This window comes from Trematomus bernacchii, unplaced genomic scaffold (assembly GCF_902827165.1).
Source record: "Trematomus bernacchii unplaced genomic scaffold, fTreBer1.1, whole genome shotgun sequence".
NCBI classification, from domain to species: domain Eukaryota; kingdom Metazoa; phylum Chordata; class Actinopteri; order Perciformes; family Nototheniidae; genus Trematomus; species Trematomus bernacchii.
In genome coordinates this window covers 12248124-12271881 of record NW_022987828.1, presented here as the reverse complement: position 1 = coordinate 12271881, position 23758 = coordinate 12248124, and the positions used below count along the sequence as shown (strand labels likewise).

The window sequence follows — 23758 nt, the reverse complement described above, 5'->3', positions numbered from 1 at the left end:
TGTGTCTTCATTTTGATGGAGACTGATTGAGGGGGAGTGTGAGGTTGTGCAGCCGGCTGGTAATGTGTGACACATTAGAACCCATTCGATATGGGGGCTAAAGTAAACACCAATCAGCCTCATGTGTCTGGCTAAAACACCGAAACAAATTCATTGCAACCTTGTTGCACGGCAATAATGTTTCTTTCCCATCTGATTCCAACCTCCTCTTTTCCACTTGCACTTTCTCCTCTTTTCCTCTCTCCGTCTCCTTCCCTCTAATTACTCCGGGATCCAACATCCTCCTCTTCTTGCTCTCCATTTCCACAGCCCTTTCTTCCTCAGCCTCCCCTTCCTCACCACCCTCCCTCCCATATCAATCTGCCTCTCTCCCGCTGCATGTCTCTCAGTTAAAGCTTTATGGGTCGTCTTTCTTTGCAAGGGTAATGAGCAGGCGCCTCTGTGTGACTTTGTAGCTGTGCGCCGGTTTGTGAGTTTGGATCTCCGCGTGTCCCGGGGCCTGAAAGACTTAGATGTACCTTCTGTAGCCGCCTCCATGGTTCCACTGTGACTGTCATCTGATCTATAGGAAACAGCATTGACATAATACACCTTGTTAGAGGAAGGCGGGGAGTGTGTTGTGAAGACTGTGACTTTGAACACATGTGTTGTCTCTGGGGAGCAAGAGCAACACTGAGACCTGTAATCATCCTTTCCACTATCACTAAATCACAACCACACACCTACATACAAATCTATACACACAAAAGACAGGAGAAAGAGAAGAGGACAGGCAGAATAATCTGATACCCGCTGCTGTCAGGCGTTGCGTTTATGTATGCTGATTGGGTCTGACTGCATCAGAGCACCTCCAGGTGTTGTTTGTGTACTTCTCTCCACATCAGCATGGCGTCACTTTCCTCCTGATAAAATGGCTGCTAATAACCATGATTTGCAGAATAGACTCATCTGAACCCCCTCCGACTAAAAATAGGAATGTAGATGTAAAGGCACTGACTTCAGAGTGATATTAGAAACCCACTTCACACTTTGAAAAGTACTGCGATGTCTTACAGTGAGTGTCAAGCTGTGCTCTACACACACATCCCAAAGAAACATAGCATGGCAATCTCTATTCCACGGCATGAATAATTCTGTCTGAATAGGAACGGATGTTTCTTCATATCAATGAATCATCAGCCGCCACAGCTCTTTAGTTTCTGTGTGAATGGTACAGTAGAACTTTCACTGAGTGTGTTTAAGTGCATTGCTGTGTGTGTGTGTGTGTGTGTGTGTGTGTGTGTGTGTGTGTGTGTGTGTGTGTGTGTGTGTGTGTGTGTGTGTGTGTGTGTGTGTGTGTGTGTGTGTGTGTGTGTGTGTGTGTGTGTGTGTGTGTGTGTGTGTGTGTGCGCGTGTGTGTTGCTGATGGGCTCTGATTGATGTCCTTGACCTTTCCACCATGCGCTCTTAGAACCCCGGAGATATCCAAGACGTGGTGACGGAAGGAAAGTCAACGAGTGAAAGAGACAGACAGAAGAAGCAGCGATGGCACTCGGGTCCTTGTCTTGGTGTCTCGGTGCAGCGTTGGCACTGTTTTGTGGCTCCTCGTGGCCCCAGGTGCATTCTTCCCTGGCACCGGAGAACGAGGTGCCACTTCGCCCAACTACATGGTTCCCAGAAGGAAAGATCACATCTCTTACTCTCCCCAAAGGACGAACCCGCAGGTAGGAACAGATGGGATGGGGAAATGTATGAAGGATACCATCAGGTGGTTTAGTTGTTGATTGCCATTAGGGCCACAACTAATAATAGTTGTCAATGATGATCAATCTGTTGATTAACTTTCCAGTAATCAATTCATTGTCTGCTCAAGTAAGTCTGGACTTTTTACGGTTACAACTTCTGAAGGCAGAGGGGATGGAAATAGATTTAAGTATCTCAGCTAATTAAAAAGAATATATACACATTTTTCTTTTAAATCTTGTGGTTTCTCTTATTAGAAGAAGTACTACCTATAAGTAGCATTACCAAAGTAACTCAATCTTATTGCATTTACATTTATACACTATTCAATTACCCTTTTCTATTGAGAACATGCACAAAGATATTAGCAAATCAACTCCAATTAATACAAGTAATTATACTATATATACTTAATGCTGCATCTGGTAATGGTAGGTTTAGATTTAACTTTGTTACTGATATACTACTAGCTTGTGAATTTCCCCCTGGATCAATAAAGTCCTTTCTCATCTTATCCCATAATAATAAATCATCATTTATGTGGCGATTATCTTTTGGATTATTTATCAAAACCATAAAATATCTAGTGACTAAACGTACTAAATACAAAGTAAAAGTTGAATATTCCCATCTGTAATGTGTTGGAGTAGAAGTAGAAGTCAGCAGAAAATGGAAATACCCTATTCATTGGCACATCAAAATGTAAGTACAGCACTTGAATAAGTGTTCTTTCCTTCTCTGGCTGTAATTGAAAAATGCATAAAAAGTAAAGTCAGTAAATGTTTTTGAAACCCAACACCGCACTAAATAACTCAATAACAAAACAAAAAAAAAGTGAAAATTTCGCCAATGGAAAGCTCATGAATAAATCTTGAGGCCTGCTCATCAGATTCGCCCGTGTTTCCACTTCAATAACAAGTCACAAGCCATCCTCCGACCACCTTTTAGAGACACTGGCTGTTTCCAGCACCACTGTAGCGAAAGCGAGAGGAAGTCGAGCCCATTTGGCCTGATCCCTACACACCAGTGCCAGTGCTTGCTTTCTGAAACTGGGAGCTGAGAAATTGAGAAATGCATCTCCCTGTGTGCTGCAGTCTGTCCACCGGTGCAGTCATGCAGAACCACACGGCAAACAATGGAGAGAAAACACTGATTCTGAAATTAATCACTCTATTAAATAATCCACAGACCGCCCTTGAGAATGAAAGTGTCGCACATCTGTTTGGAAACAACCGCCATCTGCACAGAAACATGAATAATGATGTTTGTAAGGAGGGAAAACAAATATGTATTGACAAATAACCGCGCAGTTGCTTAACTAGCTGGGAAGAAATTACATGGTTTTAAATGAGACAGATTACTTTCATTCAGACGTCATTGTGGAGGTGAATAGTTGAAAATTGGTTCATGAGTTTCCAACAGGGATTGTTTGTTTTAAAATAATACCAAACCACCAGAGTGAGACTGGTAAATGTCCTCAAACTGCCATCTGAGATGCAAATCTGTAATACAGCATGCACAAACACTGTCCCTAAAACATCTGATCACAATAAGGGATGTAATAGTTTCTATGCTAAGCACGATCCCAGATAGTTACAGCACACGGAAGATATTCATCTGAAACTGTCAATGCAGCCTTATCAACTGATCCCAGGTCACCTCTCCTGATCTGCTATCAACTGACTGATCAGCATGTAGGCAAATAGAAAGACTGGGAACATCAGCCACGTTGAAAAATGTTACGCTGTCTGTAAAAAAGAACATTTTAACCAGCCCATTGTATCTGCAAATCATCCATTGAACCGAAGGAAGGCGGCACAATCGGCACTGAAAGATATATTTTCTTCTACATCCATCACCTCGCAGCTGAATGGAAACACGATGTTATCTTTTTGACATTCGCGGTGATGAATCAAACAACTTCTTCCTGTGATTTGTGGTGTTTCTCCACAGGCTATACTTCACGCTGAAGAAGAAGGCTCCGGGGATGTCGGTGACTGTCAGTCCCTGTGACCTCCCCATCGAATGGAGCCTTTCAGCACGGACCCTGAAGGACAAACCCCTCAAGAGCCTGGAGTGTGAGTGAGCAGTAAGACCCCTACCTGCGCCTTCAGACACGTTACCCTGCATCCGGCTTAGACAAGACCATCAATTAGATATTATCTGTACTATCAAACAGATGGGGATTTAGTAGAGGGCAAATACTCTAATCTTGCTTAATGCGAGTTTGTAGAAAATAGTTTACTTTTGGAACATCACATGGCATAGTGTGAAGTCTTTGCATTGCTTGTTTAACAGCTTTATTTACTGTTATGTCCCTCTGAATAAACTGATTCATATCACTGATGAGGCATTTGTATTTTGAAAATGTGACTGCCTCCAATTGTCACTGTCACAAACTCTCAGGTAGATAATATCATTTTCTACATCTTAACAGCATTGCACCCAAGTTGAATGCTATATATTCTTCTAAATGCCACAATATCTCTTATATGGAAAGAGAGAGTGAGTGTAATCACATGGTTGTCACACTCCCATACATTTTATATGAGGCTTTGGATTTGAAAATCTCTCTAAAACACTCACATCAACCAAAAAGCATCGCCTACTCCTGATCCCAATGTTGAATAAACTGTAAAGAAAAAAACGTAGCTCTTAGTCTGCAGTATATTGTCCAAACCTATAAAATAAACCAAGAAGCTCAAAACACACCATAGCGGCTGAATTACAAAATGGCTTAAAAGTTAAGTCATGGCAATAAGTGCATCAAGTAAATCAAAGTAATAGTATTTCTGACCTCAAAAAGATTTCTGGAAAAGAAAATGTGCCTCAGAGTGTTCTGTGGGTGTTTCTCCTGGCTAACTAAACAAGCTTCTCTACATGGTAAAATAATGAAGTTATAAAATGACACATGAATCATTCAGTTCCTGAGCTTGTGGGTCCCCATGCCAGCCTGAATTATTCACTTTGATTCTGTAACATTTGGTCTCATTTGAGACAGTGATGAACAGTGAAGACAAGTGGTGGCGGGTTTTTGTGGCCAGTTTTTGTTGCCAGTTGCGTCGTACACTATAGTGAAGAGTGACTGTGAAGAGGCAATTGACGTTGTGTCATTATTTGTTTTGGTTCATCGATGAGTTGTTCTGTTGTTCTTGTTCCATTCAATTTGCAGTGCGTGTGTTTGCTGCAACCCCCAGAATCCTTTGTTAAAGTGAAAAACAGTGTGTACTCCTACATATATGTACAGTTTGTATAACTGTGCTACTGCTGAGCACCTTATTCAAATGACAAAAGCACATTAAATATCACCATGATCTTTCTCCTACACGTAACCACATTATTTTGGCACCTAATTCTTATATTGAAACATGACAAAACTTACTTACTCACTCACTTACTTATGGTGCATTGTGCCTTGCAATAAATAAGAATTGTAGGGAAATCCACAAAAAAATTCAATTTAATGGCGTGATGACATTGACCATACAGAGAAGAGAGAGAGTTTCTGTAGTCAGGTATGTGTGTGTACATTACAATTGCTGCTCACTTAATAGCAATGCATCAACTTAATTCTGAACTGAGTAATACATACACAAACATCCAAGAAGTAACAATGGATTTTGCTTTTTATTGTATTTCCTCACAGGGAGCAGCAAAAAGAGTACGCCCGAGGTGTGGTGGCAAGGTCCGGGGAGTGAGGAGAAAATGTACAGCTTCACAGGCAGTGCAATTGACACCTACAAGGGTCCTTCCAAATCCCATGCCACCATCTACATCCTGAGGCTGCGCTCCAAACAGCAGAACACCAGAGCTACAGTGTACCTCCATGAAGGCCCGGGGCCCTCCGGAGCCTTCCCCCTGCTCCCAGCTGACCACAGAGTTCACACTCTGGGTGTAGGCATGACCAGTGTCACCCTCAGCTGGGCGCCCAGTGCCTCCATCACCAGCCTCCCTCAGTCACAGAAAAGCTACGATTACTGTGTCCTCGCCAACTCTCAGAAAAACTACCCCAGTGTTTGTGCTGCACGAGAGAAAATAGGGAAAAAGAACGGCCAAAAAGAAGAAAAGAAGGAGCGGAGGAGGAGAGTGACAGCATGGCCCATTTTGAAAGAGTGGTGGTGGCAGCAGTGGGACTCGTACCCAGAAGCCCAGAGTGCAGCGTCTTCCCCCACTGATGAGTATTCTGATCTCCAGTGTGTGTGTCAGGGGACAGAGAGTGTTTGCACCGTCTCTGAGCTCCTGCCGGAGACGCAGTATTACTTTGACGTGTTTGTGATCGACAGGCTGAACGGGACCAGCATGGCGTACAAGGGGACATTTGCTCGAACGCATGAGGAGGCTCGGGCTGCGATCGTCACTCTGAGAGAAGGAGAGCTGAGGTGGGTGACCTTCAGCGACAGAGGCTCCAACTCCGAGCAGTTCTTCACTTTCCGTCCACGGGGCATTCAGCAGAGTGGCCTCCTCACTTTGCAGAGCTGCAGCGGAGGTGAAAAAGTCAAGGTCACTGTGTCAAGTAAAGGTCAGGTTTTGAGCTCCCAGGCTGTCGGGGGAGATTTAGCACACATTTGGCTCCAGGGAAGTCCGTCCTATCTCATCCACTTGGAGCGAGAAGGAACTACCCCAAGCAGGATGTCTGATGCTGCTGACCCAGCTTTGGGAGGTCTGATGGCTTCAGTGAAAATGCAGACCTCCTCAGCCTACCACCGGAGAGGGGTCCCATCTCTACCCTCCACCTTGCAGATAAAGTCCTTCAACAGGTTACGTGGTTGCAACAGCGTCACCCTAGCGTGGATGGGCACAGAGGAAAGAAGCTTGTACTGTGTGTACCGCAGGAAGCTGGGCGAGCATGGAGCAGAAGCAGGGGGAGCGTCTGCTCTAACTTCGCCCTGTCTGGGACCAGAGTCCCGCTCTGACACCGAGAGGGTTCTCTGCAAGTATTTCCAGGAGCTGAATCCTCGGCGGGCCGTCACTACTGCTGTGATCGGGGGCCTGGAGCCAGGGATGGCCTATGTGTTTGATGTCTATCTAATGAGACGCTGGGGGATCCCTATCAAGTATGCCAGCAAGATGTTGAAGACCAGAAAGGAGTGCTGAGCTGCCGCCCCCTACAGGAGATTTTAAGACTGTCCCACTTTAGGGGAAAATGCATCGGCCATGGACATGCTGTAAAGACTGACCATGAGAACAAAGCCATTGGACTGTTGTGGAGAGACTGTAGCCATAACAAGGAAACATTCCCCCTGGAGGAGAAATGGTTTTATTCAAACTCCACTTGCACTATCAATGCAAGTGGATGGAAACATATGAGAAGGATCTGCACACCAGCAAAAGTTCATAACATTTACAATACAACTCTTGTGCTCTTGTCATTTTGTTTTTCATTGTTTATCATGATTATGATGTGCCAGTTGTCCAAGTGCTTATTTTGTGTCGGAGTACAAAGGACAAATGAGTTTTTTGATGACAGAAAGTCAATACAAAAACAACAACAGAGACTGTGCCAAATATGCAACAGAAACAGATGGGGCAGTAATTGGATAACATCTGAGACGGGGGTTTGCAGCGTATATCTTCAGTGCTGCATATTGTACAGGCTTATAAACACAGATGGGTGCAATCTACAGATGCTTAGTTCAAAGTCAGTGTGTATCTTGTGTTCTGCTTTCGCATGAAGCAGTGAAAAATACTTAGTGACTTGCCTCATTGTCTTTGATGTATTCTTGTGCTGCTTCAAACGCACCAATAAATACTACGGTATCTGTATGTCCTTGACTGAGTGCTGCATGTATGTAAATAAGACTTATTATAAATGTATAATTCATTTATAAATTAGATTATTTTACCAAATTGATTTCTAAAAGCTTACACTCTTACTGTAATAGATCTGGGAAACATAGTGCCTTACCAATATATGCCATTTAATTCAAAAGTTGAAGGAAAGGGACACTTTAATATTGTTTCCATCATGGTAACCCTAGTTAGCCTGCCTTGCAAGGTTATCATCTTTCTTAAAGAAACATCTTTCAAGTAATAAATAGGCTGAATGAGACGGATCAGATATTACCTCGGACATTCACACACTTTATAATAATATAATAATAATAATATAATAATATTATAATAATAATATAATAATAATAATAATAATAATAATAATAATAATAATAATAATAATAATAATAATAATAATAATAATAATAATAATACAATAATGTAGAATTATTGATACTTCAAGTACATAAAGTCAGTATGTCAGTAAATAGTCATGATAGTGTAAATATATATTCAATTTAATTTAAATTAATTAATAATCAATATTGATGTTGTCGTGTCTACTCTAGAGGCCTGTATTCATGTCAGGTTTTGTTAAACTGACATCTGAATCTGATAAATGGCAGATCATATTAATTTGTATATCTATATATTTATACAAATAAATACTATCTTCACGAAGGTAAATCATTTTTTCCCAGAAGCCTACCTTTATCTGTTGTAAAGTAATAATTCGTTTTTCTTTCATATTTGAAGGAAAATCTGTGATAATGAATCCTCGTTACATTAGTCTGACGAGTCTGATCATGGGAACCAATGAGAGGCCGTCTGTGGTCGTTACGTAAGCACGTCGCTGTGCGTACGGCTGAATGTGACAGGCCAGCGCGCCAAATTGATATGCAAACAAAGGGAAGGCAGAAGAGAATACGACTCGTTTAACTTATGAGTAGTTAAACAAAGAAATAAACTGTAAAACATCGTAGAGACCCTTTAGAGTATATACTTTACCGGATTAACGTTCTCAGACCAAGCTGTCAGGATGGGTTTGCTCGAGCGGTGCGAGGAGCTGTTCAAGTCCTCCAACCTGTACGAGGTGCTGGGCATCAACAAGGAGGCAAGCGAGAAGGAGATTCGCAGGAGCTACTACAAAGTGTCGCTGAAAGTCCACCCGGACCGGGCTCCTGAAGACCCGCTGGCCACGGAGAAATTTCAGGTTAACTCTCCTGGATGTTGGCTGTCAGACACAATGAACACATGTTAGCGTCACGAGCGAGCTAACAGCTAATTTAACTTACTTTAGCTTCAATTACTAACTCCCTTTATGTACAATAACTAGCTTGATGCCGATTATAATATATAGACTTAGTCATGCGTTTGTGCTATTTGTAGAGAAGAATGGAGGTTTTGGAGATCGTATTCCGACTGATACATTGATTAAGTGCGTTTTTGTAAGAGCTTTGGTTTACTTGTAGCTAGGTGCAAAATAGACTAGTCATGTATGCCTGTATATTAGGAAGGACCTTCCGGTTTTCCAGCTGTTTACTCTTCGGTAAAAACACCACAATGGTCCTAAATCTGATTTCAACAATAGTTACATTACTGGATAGCGAATTGGATCAAATACTAAATGTGCAGGAGAACTTTTTCAAAACGCAGTTTAAAAGCTGTATGCATGAAAAAAAACAAGTCAATTTGTTTAAATATCTGACAGATCATAATACCTTTTTAATCCAGTTAGAATTTCCTGTCTCATTAAATACATTTTTAATATCACTGGCAAAAAATGGTATAAATAATTAAGCAAGAATACAAATTGTAAAATTAAAGTCACTTCGATAGAAAAAAAGATACCCAGTAGTTGATACCCAACCAATGAATGATTATTAAGGCAAGAGTAAAAAGTTATGGTTTCTTTAAAAATAAATTCCCTCAGATCCTCAAGCAGACACTTCTAGGGACAAAGGGCCACAATGGCTAAACAATACAACCTTAGAAATTAAAAAAATGGCTTCCACTGTATTACAGATACAGCTAAATCTTTATACTGTTTTTCATCAATATATAATAGGTCTCAGATATATACAAAACATGTCTCTGAAGTGTTTGGCTGCAAACACCAAACAGATCATTGCAGCTTCTGTTTCAGCCCTGTTTCCAAAGTGCTGATTCTCTGTCTGTTGCTTTAGATGAAAATAAGGAGCCACTCCCCACGCCCCTCTGAGAGATATTTGGTTAAAAAGAACACAATAGGCGCTTTCACACCGGAGTACTTTTCCCTTTTAGTTCCGATAGTTACTGGGATTTTGCATTCACACTAGGGGTGTAACGGTTCACAGAATTCAGGGTTCGGTACCTCGGTTTGAGGGTCACGGTTCGGTACGGGTTTGGTACAACAAGAAAAAGCAAAAAAAAGTCCCAAATGTATAATTCCAGGTTTGTTTTTTATTTATTTTGAACAGTAGTGCAAGTTTCAGTTAAAAAATAAGGAACTTTAACATATTGAATAATTAACTTTATTACACAGTTAAAAACAAACCACAAACAGTACCACACACACTCAGATGGCCGTATTATCTATAATGGCTGATGTCAAACAAAAAGGTTCAATAAGCTGTAAAACTAAAAAGAATGTCTTGAAAATATTACAAAAATAAATAATAAGAAAGTGTTTCAATCACAATCAATAAAAGCCGGGGTCCTCTACTATTGCATAAGGGCGCAGCATAGCCGTTGAAAAACATATGCCAATAGCTTCCGTTATTTCTTTTGGTCTCTCGGCTTTCATGTCTATTGGCTTCTTAAAAACAGCGGGGATAAGCTGTTGAACTGCTGTTGTCTTTTGCCAGGCTCCGGTGATTGGCAAATCTGGGTGATGCCTTCTGATATGATTTAGCATGTTTGGCGTGTGTTACTATTAGCATACCGCACTGCTGTCGAACAACGCCGACACACCGTCCTCGTCCGATCCTGCACTCGCACTCAATCGTTATTGTAGTCCACAGGGAACCCGAAATGTTCCCACAAAGCTGATTTACCTTGGTTGGTGATTGGCTAATGGTTACACAAGCCAAAACATCGTTATGACATCATAAAGTGGCCAAAATCTGATCAGCTCATTTTCAGACAGGTTTTTATATAAATGGATCAGGACAAAAAGAGAGGGGGTATTTTTTCCTGAAACTTTCAGAATCTCTTTCCACAGAGGGGACACATGTTTATGTATAAAAGACATGAAAAAGTGCATTTTGCATTATAGGTCCCCTTTAACTTTGCCTTCCTGTATTGTCATATATACTAAACCTAATATAGATATGGATTTTTAAAGCTGATAATATCAATAGTTCACTTCAACCTCCCCATCCTATTTTATATTACTTGTAAAATCTATAGGGTTATGATAATAGTACAGTGTTGGGTGTATGATCAAGGCTCATCTGACTGCAGGTGTTGGGGAAGCTGTACGCCGTGCTGAGCGATACGGAGCAGAGATCTGTTTACGATGAGCAGGGGGTGGTCGATGAAGAGTCTGACGCCCTGAGTCAAGACCGCTGCTGGGAAGATTACTGGAGACTGCTCTTCCCCAAGGTACGGCATCACAGCAGGTGTTTTCTTTATTGGTATTAAAGTGACTTAATGAGTCACACACATTGCTTTGTGTTATACATGTGAAGTGAGATCTGGAGTGAGTCACGTCTATTTCAGGAGTTTTATTTTTGTTGATAAACAGAAGATGGGGATGTGTCACTGCACCTTCCATGGAACAACAAATTAAAAACCTACGTCATTGTACCCAGGGATAATGGTGGAATATTGCACACCTAATATTTTCTGCTAGTTTATTTCTAGCAGCTTTGCACATAATATAAATGTATTGCCTTGTGAAGCAACCTTTCTTATGTGTTGTTTCTCTCCATCTCCTAGATTACAGTACAGGACATCCTCGAGTTTGAGAATAAGTACAAGGGCTCTGATGAGGAGCGGAAGGATGTGATCCAGCTGTATGTGCAGCACCAGGGAAACATGGACGTCATCACAGCCTCGGCCATGTGCTGCTCTCAGGAGGATGAGCCCCGGCTCTGCGGCATCATCCAGGCGGCCATCGATAGCGAAGAAGTCCAATCATTTCCAGCATTCACGAAGGAGAGTGATAAGAAGAAGAAGGCTCGTAGGAAGAGGGTGAGAAATGTGTTGGCGGTAGAGCCACTTAATCCTCACAGCTCATATTCTATTAATGTCTACACATCTTCCGGCGCAGACTAAAAACTCATCTCTTTCGACTCCACTTCGAGCAATAAAATTACTAACAAAGCACTTATATACTAATAAAGGACTGGCTTATCTAAAGCCAGTTGAGTAGCACTTGAAATGTTTTGGCTCTATGAAACCTAATGTACTTATATGATTCTGTTTTCTTCAAGTTTGTATCTTCTTGGTCGAATGCACTTATTGTAAGTCGCTTTGGATAAAAGCGTCAGCTAATTGCAATGTAAAAACATTTTTTTTCTAGATTTGTTTGGCTAGTGTTGCAAACGGGAAGATGCTACCACATTTACACTTTTCCACTTATGACGTTAACTCAGTTTATTGCAATTGACCTTCCAGGCTAATAAGGAGCGACAGGAAGCAGAAGAAATGCAGAAAGAGATGGGCCTCGGCGATGAGGATGACAGTCTTGTGATGATGCTTCAGGTAATATTTGCATAAGCACATGTATGAAATTGTTTTTTGCGGGTTGTTTTTCTTTCTTTTAATAACCATCTTTTCATTATTTCTTTGCAGCAAAAACAGAAGTCCAGAGAGCAGAATTTCAACAGTTTCCTGTCTGACCTTGAAACAAAATACTCCAAAAAAAGTGGGCCCCAAAAAGGAAAGAAATCAAAAAAGTGAAAAGCAGACAGCTGTGGTTATTGTAGAAAGTATTAAGATAAAAAGCAGCACCCTTTTATATGAATAAGTGTCCAAGTGCATGTCTGATTGGCTGCTGTTGAGCGGTTCCCGTCTTGTCCTTTATCTGGCCTTTCTATGTTGTAATTTAAAGTAACCCTTATCAAAATGTAAATGCAACTTTAATTTCTTGTCATGTTTGTCTTTTATTGTCAAAGTCTTCATAAAACACAAATAAATTAATATTTATATACATCGTTTGTACAGATTTTTTATTTGTGTATAAAATAGAATCAAAGAAAATGCATCCAAGAAAAGTTTTGATTTTCAAGTTGTCACTCGTGTTGCATGGCTGTCCGATAAATTATTTTAATAACTAATGAAGGGGAAACTAACCTTTGTGCAGTAACCCTGACGATACCCGTCAAAGCGTCTCTTTGCTCAGGGGATGAAAATCTACTTCAGATGCACTACAGTACAGACATGATGATTGAACCCTTTAGTTATTGACATAGTTCCTTATACCTGCCTCTTGTATTCCTACATTATATTGATGTGTAGTAGGTAAAGCATGTGAGCTGCAGAGATGTTCAACCACCCTCTTCTGATTTATGATGAAACCGCTTCAATGGAGGGAAAGGCAAAAAAAAGTCAAGATGGCATTTCTTGTTTATGTATGCAAGTTCTTTCTTTTTTTGCACAAAGCGGTTGAAAATGTTGTCCTTATAAAAGATACAGTACTGAACTCTGATGTTGTATCAGAGAGAGAAAAATTGCTATTTAATTTGTATCCTCAAGAGTGCCACAGTGACGCATCCTAAAACCCGGAAGTAAGTTAGCATGTTACCACTTCCGGTTCCTTCGACAAAAACCAATGCAATTTCTCCATAGGATTTTGGAAAATAGCTCGAAAAAAGGTCTGGTTGACACAAATTGAAGAGACAGATCATGTTTTGTTCAGCCGGATAATATCCACATGTCTACCCTACTTTTATAATTTTCTAATCATAAATCTAATCGATAGATTTATGATCGATAGAATCCTATGGAGAAATTGCATTGGTTTTTGTCGAAGGAACCGGAAGGAGTTTACTTCCGGGTTTTAGGACGCGTCACTGTGGCACTCGATATCCCTGTCTGTGTGAATGTGTTATTCCCTGCATAGTCATTTACCAGTAAAACAACACACCATGGAGGATTATTAACTCAACATTCACATTTAAATAAATATATACACATTCAGATCATACATACAAATATCCACGCATACGCCTCATACTGTACAATACGATGTTACGGTGTGTTTGGCAGCCACATAAGCTGATTCCTGAAATACAAAAATAGGCCTCTTAACAAAAACTTAATCAAGCAGCATTATGTGAAATAAAAATTCTGCTACTTCTGTAAAAAAAGTTTAGTGGTCACCGAGTGTTGAATAAAGATCCATGGCTGAAGGGTCTGGAGGCGAACTACAAACCGGGTCTGCTGGCTCGGGATGAGACGCCCCCCCTGGTGTAAGACCGAGGCGGGACGGACACAGGCATCAGAGGCGCTGCGGGGTAGAGGAAGGGAAACATCTCAAGTTAAGAAAGATACTGAAGCACCGATTTAAAACATCTAAGCAGTCGCTGCAACGCCTTTCATTCATAGTTTATCTGAACTCTGGAAGGTTCCTCTGCTTTAATCTACCGACCTGGGACGGGGGCTTGCTGGTCTGGCTCCTCTTCGTCTTTGATGGGCAAGTGCCCCAAGGGGTGGTGGGAAAACGAGTCCAAGAAAGATGAGCTGCTGATGCCAAGACTGACGCCGGTCACGCCGATTCCAAGTGAGTCTGGTGGAATGAATGAATAATTGAATGCATAAGTCATGAATTGATTTAATCCAAAATACATATTTCTTACTACACAGGCACTGGCCATGTACAGTTAAAGTACAGGCAGAGCATTAAGAGTGACAAAACAGGTGGATGGAAGATCTAACTATTCATTATAAAACGGACAAGTCAAATCAAGCAATCTGCTTCTGGTTCTTAGTTGTGATATAATGAGCGTATATCACGGGGAGAATTGTAGTTACTTTTCACAAGTCATGTATCCCTCCGCGTCTGAGAAAAGCTACAACCGTTACAGCTGTTACATTACGTCCTTTACGAAACGAACTAACTAACAAAGCTTCGCGTCGGGCCGAACCACGCCCCTTAGCTGTGATATAATGACCAAATACCACGGCCTGTCGTGAGCTATTGCTTAAGTATAAGTGAAACTAGGGGATAAACATTCAAAATATGGATAAATAGTTGAAATGTTAAGCTATGGATAACAGTTGACACATTTAGCTTAAAGGGGACCTATCATGCAAAATGCACCTTTGTACGTCTTTTATACATGAATATGTGTCCCCGGTGTTCCAGGGAACTCACCAAGTGTCAGAAAACACAACCCTCTCTATTTTCCTCCATACCCAAATCTCTAAAAAAAAGGGGCTGCAACGGATCTGATAAAAACTGATCCAGATTTGAACACTGTCCTGACGTCAGGACGGTGGCGCTACGGCTATTGGGCCAACTCCACCAATCAGGAGGAGACAGCCACGGCATTGCCGTTCGAAAGCGCTGGAGACGCTGTAGTACATATGCCAGGCCTCTAGATGGTGCTGTTCTCACAGAATCAGCCCTTGCAAAAACAGATCTAAAAAATGTCAAATTGAGCAAAATGAGGCATGGCTAAAATGCATGATCTGTTTGGTATTTTGAAAAAAAAAAAGTATAAATATGCCTTATATAGGTATGGTCCTACACTATATTATTCAAATATAGCATGATAGGTCCACTTTAAAGTAGTGCATATAGTTGCAATAGGCTAAAAGCATTATAGATAAACACTTGAAGCTGATAGCTAGAATACCATTTTAACATGAACATTAGTTGTGGTGGCGGATAGTCAGATACAATGGGTTGGGAGCCACTGTAGCATACAACATTCACACATTATTTTTTACCAGGAGCATTTTCTTGTTTTTATATATATATATATTATATATATATATATATATACTATTCAAGTTACATTTCTGACCTGTGGCCACAGAAGCTCTGCCTGTCCGCCCCTGCCCGATATTGTCCAATACTGTGAAGGAACGCCGGTATGGAGTATCCGACTGGAAAAAAAATACATGGGTTAAAACTTAAAAGCACTATCTTTGATACTCAAAGCACTAAAAATGACCCCTCTTTTGACAACCAAATACAGAACATAAATGTATTAAACACCCTCCTTCATAGGACACAATAAAAAAAATGTCAATCTATAGAAAGAAACTAAATCATAGAGCATGGGCGTGTGTTTTGCTAGAAAAAGAGCCTCTCACCCTGTAAGTGTGAGTGGTGTTGGGGCGAGAGAAGACGTCCAGCAGGTGGTGACGATCCCTCGGTATTGAACTGCCAGCTTCGTCATTTATAGCACTGTGGGCGCGGCTGGCTAGGCCTTTCTGACGCTGGTCAAATAAAGGATAAATATAGAGTCTTTAAAAAGTTGGTCACATATGGTGTACTGCTTTTGGTAGATGCTACAATACGCTTGTTTTACTGGTCGATTTATTAGAACCTAATCTGGGTTTCGATTCAGCGATTTAACACATTTTTCTTTGTGAGTGTAGGTGTTTCTGTCCTCACCTGTGCATGTTTGGACTGCTGCCCTGAGTGAGAAGACTCAGGTTCTCCTGTGCTGATGGGGGGAAGAAGTGTGTTCCTGCTGAGAGGGGTAAGCAGCGGGGAGGTCAGGCGGTCGCTGGCTGTGGGTCTGTGGACCAATGACACACACTTAAAGACAATAACAATGGACAGATTGTTCTTCGCTGCATCTATGACACAAACATGTACTTCTTTGTGAAAAGGCCGTAGGAGTTGTTCAAATTCACAGCTTAGGTGTCAGTATGAATGCTAAGTTAGAACTTTACTTGTTGTGATAGTGTTGATAAATAAAGAACAGATGTGATTTTATGAATATAGATAATGTTTGTTCTTTAGTGCTGTAATGAATTATTTTGCCACAGTGCTATAACATGTTGAACTCCCCCAGTTACAGATGCTACAGAAACAGAAATATGATACAAAAAGGAATAGTTTAGTATTTTGGAAATTCACTAATTTACTTTATTGCAGAAAGTTAGATGAGAAGATGCTACTTTCATACTTGTACAATTGAGTGTACTAGTAGGGGGGAAATGTAATAAATGTGCTCACTGAGTTAACATTAGATATTTAGGTAGGGTAGTTGCTGAATTTTGCAGAAGCATCGACATTCTGTGTGAAAGGAAAAGTATGTGGCACAGTTAACACAAAAACACTTTCAGGTTCATAACAAGTTCAGCTGTGAAGTTAGCATCACACATAAAACTTCTGTCAGCCTATCTGCTTCCATCTACCTCCCTCCTATCCCATTATTCTCCTACAGTTAAAAGGGAGTCTGTTTTCAAAGTAATCTGCCTCTGCACCCCTTCAGTTACCGTAGAGGAGAAAGAGACTAAAAAGCTAGATAGGAGTTTGGGTGGGGCTGGCGGGGTTCCCATGATGCCTCTACTCACAGTCGTGTCCCGCGGATGACCTCATCCATGGATCCGGCCGCGCACGACTGACTCAGGCTGGGAACCAGCGGCAGGAGGGTTCGGGGGGGAGGGTTTCTGCGCCGGGCAGACTGTGCCGGGCGGGACAGCGAGGACGAGCTCTGCTCCAGGGCCCGGCGGAGGCGAGGTTTGCTGGAGGGGACCACGCTGGAGCCCGGTCTGTGAGGGGCCCGCTCCTCTGGCTCCCTGTGGGGGGGGAGGAGATAGATCATGCTGCCAACTCACTGTGTACTCTTTCCAAACAGGATGTTCAGAACAGGGACAAAAACATGGCTCAAGTGAGGCTATGTCCTTCTATAATGTGTATAAGACATAAATGCCACATTCAATTTCCAAATAAATATTAAAAGGTAGTATGAATTTACAAATGTGAGAAGAATGTGTCATTGATTTTAGAAATAAATGTACATTTCGGTATCATTGATTAAAAGAGTCAAATGTGTGCATACTGGTTTCTCTCCAGCACACTGAGGTTCCTCTGCTGCAGTGGGATGCTGTGGATCACGATGAGGTCATTCAGGTTGTGCTGGGTCACTGCTGCTCCTACCGCTACCCTCCCAGGCTGTGGAAACAATGTGGGGGGGAGAGGGGGTGGCAGGACAGGGATAAAAGGAAAAAGTAAAGGAATAATTTAGAGAGAGGTAAGGACCTCATATAGAAGAAAATGCAGGTCAAATACAAATTATATTTTTTTCAAGCCAGTGGCTACACGGTTAGTTTTGTAATGTTCAATACAACATATTGTCAAAGAAAAGGTTATTTATCATGCAGTGATGTCAGGAGGGCCCCATATCAGCTAACAATCAAAAATAACATTCACAACACAAAAAAAGCAATATCTAGCAAAACAAATATTCCAATATTCTCCTTGTGGAAGAAAATAAAAAACGCATGTTGCAGTTAATCAAGATAAACGGTGGTTAATCAACAGGAACTAGCACATTTAATCTAGAGATACAAATAACGTGCCACCAATCTGGCTGGAAGTGAGGGTGTTACATACAGCGGAGGGCCTTTTCTGCTTTTTGGATTTTCGTCTGGACATGTGCTTTGAGCCCCTTGACTTTGTGTTCTTAAAAAGGGAAAAAGTTGTGACCGAAGGAAGATAGTGGATATAGAAGGAACAAAGGTAGAAGAGTGGATTCATAAAGACAGGAAGAAAAAGGAAAGGTGTAAGGAAAGGGAAACATAGCGAAAAGAATCAAAGGGTACACAAAACACATTGGCAAGGTGAAGGGCAGAGAGTAAAGAGGGAAGGAGAGAAAACAGTGATACAAGTTAATGAACTGGAAGCATTGGAAGACTGCAACAGGCAGGAGTGAAAAGGATCTGAATCATTTGTGGACAGTCGAAACACGTAAAGCCTGCTAACACCTCACAGGTAGAAAAGATGAGCAAATGGTTTATATAAGACATGTCTTTTACTACAAACAGCATTTTCTTTTCATGTTATATATTACAGGAGTGAACTCAAGATAAAATGCAAACTTTGGTTTGAACACACAATGTGAGTTCCATCTTATAAACCTATGTATATTTCCTATTATCATTATTAAATGTGTTTCATTGTGGATGACATTTTAATACATTTTAATTGACCTCCTGAAAATGCAGACAGTGATGAAAGTGAAATGAATCTCCCTGCCCCGACAATCTGGAACAAACTACCCAAATCATGCACGTCTGCAGAAACTCTTACTATTTTTAAATCGAGACTGAAAACATATCTCTTTGCCGCTGCTTTTAATTGAGCTGCTCATATTCGCACTACAGTATGTCATTTAAACATGTATTGTATACCTGTTGTGTTTATTTTATTATCTTTGCTTTGTAATGCCTGTTGTAAAATGCCTTGATATAATGTGTATCTGTATTTATTCCTAAAAAGTATTTTAATTTGTTTTGTAAAGCACTTTGAATTGTCGCGTGCTGAAAAGTGCTGTATAAATAAACTTGCCTTGCCTTGCCTTGTCTAACGCCCCAGACACCCCCTGCTGCCCCCTGCTGCCTCTCACCCCCCCCACTCCCTTGTATATCACTGACCTGGTACTGCAGGCCAGCTGTGAGCGGGGGCACCCTGCTCTGACCCAGTTTGGGCAGCATCGTGGGCAGCATGGAGAGCAGCATGAAGGGATTCAGGGAGTCTGGCTGCACAGGGCTTAACCTCCCGGAAATAATTTCATCATCTGCCAATCACAAATAAAAACCACTTCCAAATACGGTAGGCAAGAACAGTTTAAGTTAACGCATGTGAAATATATTAACTCAGCCCTACTTGAAGTGCAGCATTCCCAGTGACGCTGAACCAGCTCTTTCATCCAGCCAACCAGCTCCTGCCACACATCATCGAACAGCAGGTCGAGCACGGCCTGACGGCGACACCGGTAAGGAGAGACAGGGGGTAGAGTGTGATGCCTTCGAGCTGACTCGGAAAAATCCTTCTCCCACTCGTCCTCTCTGCAGTAGAAAGATAAAGTATTATTTGAACACCTGGGATTCAGATTCATATTACTGTGTAGTAGGATAAAAGTGATTAGATTAGAATCTTTAATGATCTACTCACAAGTCCCTGCTATCAAAAGCCAGATATTCCTCCATCAGACCCTCCACCTCAATCACTCTGGGCTTATCGTGACATCTGGAGGCGCCAGGAGGCTCGTCCAGCTGTGCAGAGGACGTGACCAGCGCCGCTCTCCTGCCCTGCACATTCAACCTTTAGCCCAAGACAAGAAAACACATAGGTAAGCACCTTAATAGGGTAAGCTTACAGACAAAAGCCTACACATCCTGTATGTTCGCTATAAATAATAAATCAACTCTAATCTAGTTGACAACAGGCTGAACAGCAGAGAGAGTACACACGTGCAAGCAAGACAATACACTAAAACACACTGAATGGTGACATAAATACAGTGACACAAACTCCTTTATGTAATGGCTTTTTTAAGTGAAACTCATTGATGCATCTTAACAACTTGCAACAGCCACTAGAGATAGTCCGGCAAACATTTCTGACACATTGTTTTAGGTAATAAAGCACAGACAGTAGATCCTGACACCAAGGAGATGTTTCTAACAGGTTTCAGAGTCAGTGCAGTTACAACTTACTCTGCGCCACTCTTGTCTTTCTCCTGGGACTTCACACCGCTCTCTTTGCCGACTGATGTGCTGCTGGCGGAGCTGCCTTTCCCTGAAACAGCGTACCACTGGAAGCCCTCATCACTGGGACACATCAGCTGAGACCCCAGGATCCTGAGCGACACACAATGAATATTTCAGTTAAACAATTATGCTTTGTCTCCGCTATCGACATTCATCTCTGATCACACTACCACTGCAAAGTGAAGGGTCAAGGATAGGATACCGAAGATGTGGGAACCGTGTGGCCCACTGCTGACATTCTTCCTGCAGCCCCTGGAGTATCCCCCCCCCGCTGCCTCTCCCCTCGTACAGCTCTTTGTCGATCTCCTCAAACATCTGCTGCACCTGCCGTGACGCCGCCTTGTCGAACTCCTATGGGGACAGAAAAACAAAAAGGGAAGGAGACACAGACAGCAGAGCTAGTTAGTTATTCCTCTGTTCTCATACACTGTCTCTATGATTGACGGCTGCTTCTTTCAGTCTGTTCATCAGTTATTTGCATCACGTCGACATTCCTTCTGTTTTTGTATCTCATAGCAAGCTTCTAGGTTTAGAATGATTGGCCCCTGTGGCCCTTTGGGAGGTGTGTATGCCTTTGTGGTCAAGCAGGAATGTTCTACTGTCTCAGAAGCAGCTTGAGGACCACAAACTAAATAAATCATCAAGTCCTAGAAAAAGTTTTGTAGAACTAGAAGAGTTTAGAATGCACTGGATAATAACAAACAAATACCCAGTGGAATGCACGTGTCTTTGTTTGTATTTTATCTGCACGTTTAATTAATGATGCAGTTCCAACTTTCTACACAAGATGGAGTATTCACTTGTATGTGTGTGTATAAATGTAATCAATGGGTGATTCAGGTGCAGGTGTTTTGGGACGGAAGCAAACAGTTTTCGACCGTGTCGGCAGAAGCCGTGTTAATATGAGCTGTATGTTAAACCTGTTTGTATTCAGCGTGACTGGCGTGCATATATTGGTATCTGAATGGTAACAGAAAGGCTATATGGACAACAAAATAAATGGATCGATGGATTGAAAGATATACACTCGTATGGACATTGTTTTGTCATATGGAACACGCTTCCGAACTTAGTTCTCCGGGTTCCCATCCCTCAGTGGCTTATGTATGGATAAGGTTAAAAAGCCACTACACGCGCATTGCATATAGAAAGAAGTAGCCGACAATGAAGGCATGGACATTAGGATACAGTGAATGGTTCTACACGGTTTTAGTCATTCAAATTAGTCAATCAAAATCTGAAAATATGTGGATTGCTTTTGTATCTTTGCAATAGACGATGAAACAAGGCTAGAAGAACAAACAATGCTCTGTGTGCACGCTTGAGTATGTTTTCTGTGTGACAGTCACATTCATGCTGTCATCATCAGTGGGATCTGAGGTTCACACTTACATCATAGCCCCAGGAGAAAACAGAGCTCCTCTCTGTGGAGATGCCAGTGTCTGTGGAGCTGTGGATGGCTGACCACGACTGGTTGGAGTCTACTGAGATGACGGTGGGACAGTCAGAGTGTCCCGAGGCAGCCGACGTCTCTGAGCTGCGTATAAATGACAAGAAGGTTGTGAGGTTTATGTAAAGTTTGAGAAGTAATGTTTGTTACATTTAGGGGTTTCTGATGTATAGTTCCAACCCTTCCTCTTTCTACATCAAACCCTTCTCTGTTCCACATATGCCCTATTCATTTAACAAGTATATTCAAACACCTGGATTCTCTATGTAACATATAAAGCAGGTCTATGTTATGTGGATGCCTGAATCTTACTTGATGACATAATCAAAGGCAGGGTTTCAAAGTGGAAAATAAAGGGCAAATGTCAAAGTAATTGAATATTCTAACAGCCTGACTCATAATTTATTCTTTTAACCGCACATCTTAAGGAGGCAATGTGATATCAATTAATCCACTGCTTCTGGGTGTCTTGTTTCACATTGAGAGAGCCTTGAGAATCAGCTGTCCACTCAAGATGGTGTAAGATTACAAAATGAGTTTAAAATAAAGAGTATGTTTGTTTTCAAGCTGCTAGTAGTTTCATCTTGGCGTTACCCTGAAGTTATCATTGTTTATTTTGTGCAAAGACAAGCCCGGGTTGCCAGAAGTTACCTGTTGTGAGCGGAGACAGCTTCCTGGAGGTCATGGAGGTATCGCTGAGGCGTCTGGTTATCGTCTGCTTCCTCTGGGAGTGGGTGGTGGTCCAGGCTGCTGCGAGACAACCCGCGACTGCAAACATGACAGATTGAAACCATTATTCAAAATATTGTAATACAAAATTACATTTGTTATCACATATTGCAGAGGCCAACAGTGGTGTGTTTAATGTCACTGATGGGCTTACAGTCACCATTATAACATAGCGGCTGATTGTCTTCCAAGTGGTTGAATCCAGTCAGGAGTAAAACAAAGTAAGATGTGCAAATAAGGATGTTGTTGAGGTTTTGCATGGGTTATCCCTTTAAATACAAATCAAGTCTTGCAGACATACCTCAAGATGTAAGAATACAGATTTACATTATTGTTTTAGTTATTATTTTGTTAATAGTTCACAATTACATAATAACCCCAAAAGACATGTATGTCATTTAGACATTTCCTTGTCTTTTGGGTGGGATTTGGTTATTACAGGATTCTAAGAAATCGACATCTTCCTATACTTGTATATTTTTGAATGACACTGGTATTTATGTATGTTTATATTTCACATTCATTTTGGTGGGCTTTTGTTTGTGCTTGCAGACAATGTTTAAAGCAAACCATCAACAGAACAAGGAAGCTTGCTCCTAGTTATCTTAAAAGAATCCTGTCCAAACCAGGCGACAGACCTTGGTGGAACAGATGGACTTTCATTAACTAGATCAATAAACATATTATTTTACATTGTCATCTGATAGTTCTTCACTTTCCTCCAGTATGTAATAAAAGCACTCAGCCTCTGACAGCTGGGAAAACGTGTTTACAGAGAACTGCTACAGTACATAATCCAGCTCTAACCCTTTATTTTCCGTACTCACATCTCAAGTTTGTGGGATACAGGTCTTCTGTTGTATCGTGAAATCATCCTCCCTTGTCTCCGTTTTATAGGCTCAAGCCCTCGTCTCTCATCCTCGTCTCCACGTCCTCGCCTCGCTGGGAACAGTTTAGAGGGGGATGTGACATCTCTTCTCGACGGCAGATAAACACCCTTAGTAAAGGAAAGCTGGAAGTGGCTAAGGATGCTAACGTTGTTACTTCAGCTAATAGGAGGAGGCTACGTCTAAAAACAAGCTAGCTAACGTTACATGAACGGACGAATACAACCCCAACAAGGCACGGGCAACATTGTGTAATTCCCCAAAAGGCATTTGCAGTTAGATAAAACTTGCTACAATAAATTGGCCAATTAAAAAATAATAGGTTTACATCTTCAGTATAATGTTAGTGGAGCTAGCTATCGCCACCTCAAAGGATTTTCTTGCTAATGTTAGCACCACCAACAACAATAATACGGCTGTCATGGATACGCAGCTCCGTAAACCCGCTGCCTCATGGGAAATGGATTTCGGACTACCACTAATAGCCGTTAGGTCATTGGCACTTTCACTACAATTCCCAGCATTCATGTCG

General features: G+C 41.5%; 3 protein-coding genes across 6 annotated transcripts; 2 read left to right on the top strand and 1 right to left on the bottom strand.

Annotated features, from left to right (window-relative positions):
- Positions 1 to 1455: 1455 nt before the first annotated feature.
- Positions 1456 to 7485, top strand: ndnfl (neuron-derived neurotrophic factor, like). The gene is made up of 3 exons (XM_034152461.1): positions 1456 to 1703; positions 3676 to 3800; positions 5369 to 7485. The coding sequence occupies exons 1-3, from the start codon at positions 1525 to 1527 to the stop codon at positions 6814 to 6816; spliced, it is 1752 nt and encodes a 583-aa protein (XP_034008352.1). The 5' UTR covers positions 1456 to 1524; the 3' UTR covers positions 6817 to 7485.
- An 864-nt stretch (positions 7486 to 8349) lies between these two features.
- Positions 8350 to 12633, top strand: dnajc9 (DnaJ (Hsp40) homolog, subfamily C, member 9). The gene is made up of 5 exons (XM_034151725.1): positions 8350 to 8707; positions 10939 to 11079; positions 11416 to 11670; positions 12097 to 12183; positions 12274 to 12633. The coding sequence occupies exons 1-5, from the start codon at positions 8534 to 8536 to the stop codon at positions 12379 to 12381; spliced, it is 765 nt and encodes a 254-aa protein (XP_034007616.1). The 5' UTR covers positions 8350 to 8533; the 3' UTR covers positions 12382 to 12633.
- Positions 12634 to 13579: 946 nt separating this feature from the next.
- fam149b1 (family with sequence similarity 149 member B1) lies at positions 13580 to 23613 on the bottom strand. Of its 4 annotated transcripts, XM_034151801.1 has the most exons (17): positions 23167 to 23613; positions 22262 to 22378; positions 21553 to 21697; positions 20363 to 20511; positions 20107 to 20250; positions 19562 to 19711; positions 19274 to 19455; positions 19042 to 19184; positions 18002 to 18070; positions 17448 to 17560; positions 16960 to 17184; positions 16049 to 16175; positions 15745 to 15870; positions 15444 to 15534; positions 14072 to 14209; positions 13804 to 13930; positions 13580 to 13705 (listed from the first exon to the last, which is right to left on the bottom strand). In XM_034151801.1, exons 1-16 carry the CDS (start codon positions 23211 to 23213, stop codon positions 13848 to 13850), a joined length of 2049 nt encoding a protein of 682 aa, XP_034007692.1. In that variant the 5' UTR covers positions 23214 to 23613; the 3' UTR covers positions 13580 to 13705; positions 13804 to 13847. The 4 variants fall into 4 exon arrangements, with proteins under 4 accessions (XP_034007692.1, XP_034007691.1, XP_034007693.1 ...); XM_034151800.1 differs by having other exon boundaries at positions 13580 to 13930; XM_034151802.1 differs by having other exon boundaries at positions 13580 to 13930; positions 15453 to 15534.
- Positions 23614 to 23758: the final 145 nt, after the last annotated feature.

Bases quoted from the DNA above. Each gene is read 5' to 3' on its own strand.
- ndnfl (XM_034152461.1), top strand. From the start codon at position 1,525: ATGGCACTCGGGTCCTTGTCTTGGTGTCTCGGTGCAGCGTTGGCACTG. The intron at 1,704-3,675 runs GTAGGAACAGAT...GTTTCTCCACAG, and splicing joins CCCAAAGGACGAACCCGCAG to GCTATACTTCACGCTGAAGA. The intron at 3,801-5,368 runs GTGAGTGAGCAG...ATTTCCTCACAG, and splicing joins ACCCCTCAAGAGCCTGGAGT to GGAGCAGCAAAAAGAGTACG.
- dnajc9 (XM_034151725.1), top strand. From the start codon at position 8,534: ATGGGTTTGCTCGAGCGGTGCGAGGAGCTGTTCAAGTCCTCCAACCTG. The intron at 8,708-10,938 runs GTTAACTCTCCT...ATCTGACTGCAG, and splicing joins TGGCCACGGAGAAATTTCAG to GTGTTGGGGAAGCTGTACGC. The intron at 11,080-11,415 runs GTACGGCATCAC...TCCATCTCCTAG, and splicing joins GGAGACTGCTCTTCCCCAAG to ATTACAGTACAGGACATCCT.
- fam149b1 (XM_034151800.1), bottom strand. From the start codon at position 23,213: ATGATTTCACGATACAACAGAAGACCTGTATCCCACAAACTTGAGAT. The intron at 19,185-19,273 runs GTAGGGCTGAGT...TGTGATTGGCAG, and splicing joins CTGGGAATGCTGCACTTCAA to ATGATGAAATTATTTCCGGG. The intron at 18,071-19,041 runs GTCAGTGATATA...TCCCTTTTTAAG, and splicing joins CAGCTGGCCTGCAGTACCAG to AACACAAAGTCAAGGGGCTC.